Source organism: Engystomops pustulosus, chromosome 7 (genome assembly GCF_040894005.1).
Source record: "Engystomops pustulosus chromosome 7, aEngPut4.maternal, whole genome shotgun sequence".
Taxonomy (NCBI): Eukaryota; Metazoa; Chordata; class Amphibia; order Anura; family Leptodactylidae; genus Engystomops; species Engystomops pustulosus.
Window position 1 is genome coordinate 17,028,640 of NC_092417.1, and position 6,525 is coordinate 17,035,164.

Here is a 6,525-nt window from a genome sequence, read left to right on the forward strand (position 1 = left end):
CACTCATTTATTTTCTCTATTCTTTTTACAGTACAAGAAATACAAATCGGCAAAAGATGGTGAAACTAAAGAAGCCAATGGAAAAAATGATTGTGCAAATCAATCGGATGAGGAGAAGGTGTCCCTACCTGTTCCGGAGTCATGAAGATCTCCAATAGGACTACATTCACACTTATGGGGGATGTATATACATACGGTACGGTGCAGCACACGTGCCGTGCTCTATGTATCGCTATGGAGAGGGGCAGGGGTGAGCACCCCCTCCTCCTCTCCCCGGGGGCCGACGTGTGCCCGCCATGCTACGATAGCCTTAGGATTATGGTCGTCTTTCATTCATTGTCATAATGCTTATATTCATATTGTTTTATCTGCAAATATTCAAAAACGATACTCTGCTTGTTTTATCAGCGCGCGCTCCCCACAACGCGGCTTGTGTTTGTTGCCTTCTCTCTTTCACATAAGTGACCTTAACCTTTTCTTAATTTTGCACCAGCACTTGCAACACCCAGATGTACAGCTACACCCTGCACTGCCTTCCATCGGCACCAGTTATAGCAGTTGAGATCAGAAAGTAAAAGACTGCAGCGCCTCTGTAGGTGTGTGGAGAGACTTACCGCCACCGGGGGAAGTCTGGGAAATGTGCACATAGGTTCTAGGATGGAACAAGGAAAACATTGCCTCTTAGCTTCCTTGTACGGCAGCCCCCGTAACATCAAGCATAATGACGCGATATGGGACATCCCCGTGTCAGCTGATCAGGGCCATCACCCAAACTAATAACCAAAAGCTCAACAAATTTGTACCAAATGAGGGTGTGTTTTTTTTTTGTCTTTTAAAAAAGGGAAGGACCCTGACAGGACCGGTCACATGGTAATTACTATGAAGTTAATTTATTAATAAATATTTATTTATATAGCGCCCACAGATTACACAGCGCTGCACAGAGCTTCCCATATCAGTCCCTGTCCCCAATGGGGATCACAATCTGATCAATGTGCAAAGTAGATTTTTATGCCTTTTTATATACCGTATTTTCTGGACTATAAGACGCACTTTTTAGCAAGAAAAAATCTTGCTAAAAAGTGGCTGCGTCTTATAGTCAGGAGGATCCAGCACTGCCAGACCCTCCTGACCGCTGTAAGGGGGAGATCGGGTGATGCTCTGATTACTGCTCTCACCTCTCCCCGATCCTGCGGTGGATGTCAGAATCATGTGACTGATCACATGCTTCTTACATCACCGCAGGTCTCATACTATCATGCTGCGCTGGGACAGGGTGAGAAGAAGAGGAATGGGGGAAGTATGTGTGTGTATAGGTGAGCTGTGTGTGTGTGTGTGTAAGTGTGTGGTTCTGTGTGTGTGTGTATAGGTGAGCTTTGTGTGTGTATAGGTGAGCTGTGTGTGTGTGTGTGTGTGTGTGTGTGTGTGTGTATAGGTGAGCTGTGTGTGTGTGTGTGTGTGTGTATAGGTGAGCTGTGTGTGTGTGTGTATAGGTGAGCTGTGTGTGTGTGTGTATAGGTGAGCTGTGTGTAAGTGTGTGGTTCTGTGTGTGTGTGTATAGGTGAGCTGTGTGTAAGTGTGTGGTTCTGTGTGTGTGTATAGGTGAGCTGTGTGTGTGTGTATAGGTGAGCTGTGTGTAAGTGTGTGGTTCTGTGTGTGTGTATAGGTGAGCTGTGTGTGTGTATAGGTGAGGTGTGTGTGTATAGGTGATGTGTGTGTGTGTGTGTGTAGGTGAGCTGTGTGTGTGTAGGTGAGCTGTGTGTGTGTAGGTGAGGTGTGTGTGTATAGGTGAGCTGTGTGTGTGTGTATAGGTGAGCTGTGTGTAAGTGTGTGGTTCTGTGTGTGTGTATAGGTGAGCTGTGTGTGTGTATAGGTGAGGTGTGTGTGTATAGGTGATGTGTGTGTGTGTGTAGGTGAGCTGTGTGTGTGTAGGTGAGCTGTGTGTGTGTGTGTAGGTGAGCTGTGTGTGTGTGTAGGTGAGCTGTGTGTGTGTGTAGGTGAGCTGTGTGTGTGTGTAGGTGAGCTGTGTGTGTGTGTGTAGGTGAGCTGTGTGTGTGTGTGTAGGTGAGCTGTGTGTGTGTGTGTGTAGGTGAGCTGTGTGTGTGTGTGTGTGTAGGTGAGCTGTGTGTGTGTGTGTGTAGGTGAGCTGTGTGTGTGTGTGTGTAGGTGAGCTGTGTGTAGGTGAGCTGTGTGTGTGTGTGTGTAGGTGAGCTGTGTGTGTGTGTGTGTGTAGGTGAGCTGTGTGTGTGTGTGTGTAGGTGAGCTGTGTGTGTGTGTGTGTAGGTGAGCTGTGTGTGTGTGTGTGTAGGTGAGCTGTGTGTGTGTGTGTGTGTGTGTGTGTGTGTGTGTGTGTGTGTGTGTGTGTAGGTGAGCTGTGTGTGTGTGTGTGTGTGTGTGTGTGTGTGTGTGTGTGTGTGTGTGTGTGTGTAGGTGAGCTGTGTGTGTGTGTGTGTGTGTGTGTGTGTGTGTGTGTAGGTGAGCTGTGTGTGTGTGTAGGTGAGCTGTGTGTGTGTGTAGGTGAGCTGTGTGTGTGTGTAGGTAGGTGAGCTGTGTGTGTGTGTAGGTAGGTGAGCTGTGTGTGTGTGTGTAGGTGAGCTGTGTGTGTGTGTGTGTGTAGGTGAGCTGTGTGTGTGTGTGTGTGTGTGTGTAGGTGAGTGTGTGTGTAGGTGAGCTGTGTGTGTGTGTGTGTATGTGTAGGTGAGCTGTGTGTGTGTGTGTGTATGTGTAGGTGAGCTGTGTGTGTGTGTGGGTGAGCTGTGTGTGTGTGTGGGTGAGCTGTGTGTGTGTGTGGGTGAGCTTTGTGGGTGAGCTGTGTGTGTGTGTGGGTGAGCTGTGTGTGTGTGTGGGTGAGCTGTGTGTGTGTGGGTGAGCTGTGTGTGTGTGTGGGTGAGCTGTGTGTGTGTGGGTGAGCTGTGTGTGTGTGGGTGAGCTGTGTGTGTGTGGGTGAGCTGTGTGTGTGTGTGTGTGTGTGTAGGTGAGCTGTGTGTGTGGGTGAGCTGTGTGTGTGGGTGAGCTGTGTGTGTGTGTGTGTGTGTGTGTGTAGGTGAGCTGTGTGTGTGTGTGTGTGTGTGTGTGTGTGTGTGTGTGTGTAGGTGAGCTGTGTGTGTGTGTGTGTGTGTGTGTGTGTGTGTGTAGGTGAGCTGTGTGTGTGTGTAGGTGAGCTGTGTGTGTGTGTAGGTGAGCTGTGTGTGTGTGTAGGTAGGTGAGCTGTGTGTGTGTGTGTGTGTGTGTGTGTAGGTGAGCTGTGTGTGTGTGTGTGTGTGTGTAGGTGAGCTGTGTGTGTGTGTGTGTGTGTGTAGGTGAGCTGTGTGTGTGTGTGTGTGTGTAGGTGAGTGTGTGTGTAGGTGAGCTGTGTGTGTGTGTGTGTATGTGTAGGTGAGCTGTGTGTGTGTGTGGGTGAGCTGTGTGTGTGTGTGGGTGAGCTTTGTGGGTGAGCTGTGTGTGTGTGTGGGTGAGCTGTGTGTGTGGGTGAGCTGTGTGTGTGTGTAGGTGAGCTGTGTGTGTGTGTAGGTAGGTGAGCTGTGTGTGTGTGTGTAGGTGAGCTGTGTGTGTGTGTGTGTGTGTGTAGGTGAGCTGTGTGTGTGTGTGTGTGTGTGTAGGTGAGTGTGTGTGTAGGTGAGCTGTGTGTGTGTGTGTATGTGTAGGTGAGCTGTGTGTGTGTGTGGGTGAGCTGTGTGTGTGTGTGGGTGAGCTTTGTGGGTGAGCTGTGTGTGTGTGTGGGTGAGCTGTGTGTGTGTGTGGGTGAGCTGTGTGTGTGTGGGTGAGCTGTGTGTGTGTGTGGGTGAGCTGTGTGTGTGTGGGTGAGCTGTGTGTGTGTGGGTGAGCTGTGTGTGTGTGTGTGTGTGGGTGAGCTGTGTGTGTGTGTGGGTGAGCTGTGTGTGTGTGTGGGTGAGCTGTGTGTGTGTGTGGGTGAGCTGTGTGTGTGTGTGGGTGAGCTGTGTGTGTGTGGGTGAGCTGTGTGTGTGTGGGTGAGCTGTGTGTGTGTGTGTGTGTGTGTGTGTGTGTGTGTAGGTGAGCTGTGTGTGTGTGTAGGTGAGCTGTGTGTGTGTGTAGGTGAGCTGTGTGTGTGTGTAGGTGAGCTGTGTGTGTGTGTAGGTGAGCTGTGTGTGTGTGTAGGTGAGCTGTGTGTGTGTGTAGGTGAGCTGTGTGTGTGTGTAGGTGAGCTGTGTGTGTGTGTAGGTGAGCTGTGTGTGTGTGTAGGTGAGCTGTGTGTGTGTGTAGGTGAGCTGTGTGTGTGTGTAGGTGAGCTGTGTGTGTGTGTAGGTGAGCTGTGTGTGTGTGTAGGTGAGCTGTGTGTGTGTGTAGGTGAGGTGTGTGTGTGTGTGTGTAGGTGAGGTGTGTGTGTGTGTGGGTGAGGTGTGTGTGTGTGTGGGTGAGGTGTGTGTGTGTGTGGGTGAGGTGTGTGTGTGTGTGGGTGAGGTGTGTGTGTGTGTGTGTGGGTGAGCTGTGTGTGTGTGTGTGTGGGTGAGCTGTGTGTGTGTGGGTGAGCTGTGTGTGTGTGTGTGTGTGTGGGTGAGCTGTGGGTGAGCTGTGTGTGTGTGTGTGTGGGTGAGCTGTGTGTGGGTGAGCTGTGTGTGGGTGAGCTGTGTGTGGGTGAGCTGTGTGTGTGTGTGTGTGGGTGAGCTGTGTGTGGGTGAGCTGTGTGTGTGTGTGTGTGGGTGAGCTGTGTGTGGGTGAGCTGTGTGTGGATGGATGATGCAGAGCTGAGTGTGTAAATGTATGTCTGTGTGCGCTGTACTTTAGTGCGACCAACAGGGATATTTTAATTGGTGTAAAATATATTTTTCCTTTTTTTGGAAGCCTAAATCTGGGGTGCGTCCTATAGTAAGAAGCGTCTTATGGTCCGAAAAATACGGTATTTATTAGAAAAAAGATGTATTGTATTTGTGTCATTTAATACTTGTTTCCAACGTTTCAGTTGATGTCTTCAGATGTGCAATGTATACTGAGCACTTTCTATGCCTGTGACCCTTGTGGCTTATATTCAGACTATATAACACTAGCCACATCATGATTTATACTGCTAGGAATGAAGAGATACTTTTTAACTCTGCTTTATACTATTTGTACTATTGTAATGTAATACAGTATATATATACATATCTCAGAAATCAAAAGTGAGTCTTATAGCCCGGTGCGCCTAATATATATGAACCACACTGTACAGACAATGGGGGGTCATTTACTAAGGGCCCGATTCGCGTTTTCCCGACGTGTTACCCGAATATTTCCGATTTGCGTTGATTTTCCCTGAATTGCCCCGGGATTTTGGCGCACGCGATCGGATTGTGGCGCATCGGCGCTGGCATGCACGCGGCAGAAATCGGGGGGCGTGGCCGAACGAAAACCCGACGGATTCGGAAAAAACGCTGCATTTAAAAAAACAAAAAAAAGTGTCGCGAGACTTGCACTTGCCTTCACTAGGAATAGGCCGGTGAACTTGAGTGCATAACGGCGGGCCTCAGGGAAATTCAGCGCAGCAGCCCCATCCTGGTGGACGTCGGAGGAACTGCCTTAGTGAATCCCGGCCGGACCCGAATCCACCGCAGAGAACGCGCCTCTGGATCGCGAATGGACCGGGTAAGTAAATCTGCCCCAATATGTACTGCCTTGAACTGTGCACAGGTCTGCCACCTGCTGGTTATTTATTGCGCTGCGCCTTATAATCTTATGCGCCATATCATCAGGTGCGCCTTGTAGATGATGCTAGATGTTTTAGGCATTTATTGATGGTGTGCCTTATAATCCGGTGCTCCTTATAGTCCGAAAAATACGGTATATAATATTTGTAATGTATGAATAACAAATTTTTGTCAAACTTTCTGCTTTCTGCACTTATGTAACTGGTGATAACTTTGTTATTTGTTGCCCGTACCATGCGGTTACGATAACTTTAGGCAATATCCAAAGTAAGTGAAGGAGAATGTACTGTAAAGAGGAGGAGGCCTCGATAGTATTAAAGACTGTAACCAACAAGATACTGAATAAAACCGGCTCTACAGTGTGTCTTTGTCATTTGTTACTAAGATTAATAAATCATAGGGGACATATACAACTATAATATTACATTAGAGTGCTAAACAGTCATGTGGGAGGGGCATTTGAAGGGGTTGGGCCACTGTGCTTCATGTTTTGGGGGGGGAGGGGGGAGGATTTTAGGTAATTTACCAATATACATCTACTTATTATTTTCTTTATCTATAAAGTGAAGCCTCATGACCTTTACCCTTTATCAGCCGGACATCCCTGACCATAAGTGATCTAATAGTCTCCCCCCTCACATATTATACAAAACATGAAGTCTACAACCCCTTTAGTTTAAAGATAATATAAAGTCAGTGTTTTTAATGACCTATGAAGAAGTATGAAATGCAGTGACTGATGGACCCCCCAATGATTAGGGGAATTGGGGTCGGAAGTCCCCTGTGTGGCCAAGGATTCACCGATGAGGCATGAACAACCCCATTACAGTGTATAGAGACGGGGTTCGGTATGAGCGTTACCCCTTGTTCACACCTGAGAGAC

At 48.4% G+C, this 6,525-nt stretch overlaps 1 protein-coding gene across 1 annotated transcript in view; it reads left to right on the top strand.

Moving 5' to 3' along the window:
* Positions 1-6,004, top strand: part of LOC140069993 (uncharacterized) — a 28,585-nt gene extending 22,581 nt beyond the window's left edge. The window contains exon 7 of the mRNA XM_072116327.1: positions 32-6,004. Within this exon, the coding sequence (XP_071972428.1) occupies positions 32-145 (114 nt within the window). The 3' untranslated portion in view covers positions 146-6,004. The remainder of the gene's footprint in view (positions 1-31) is intronic.
* The last annotated feature ends 521 nt before the right edge of the window (positions 6,005-6,525 follow it).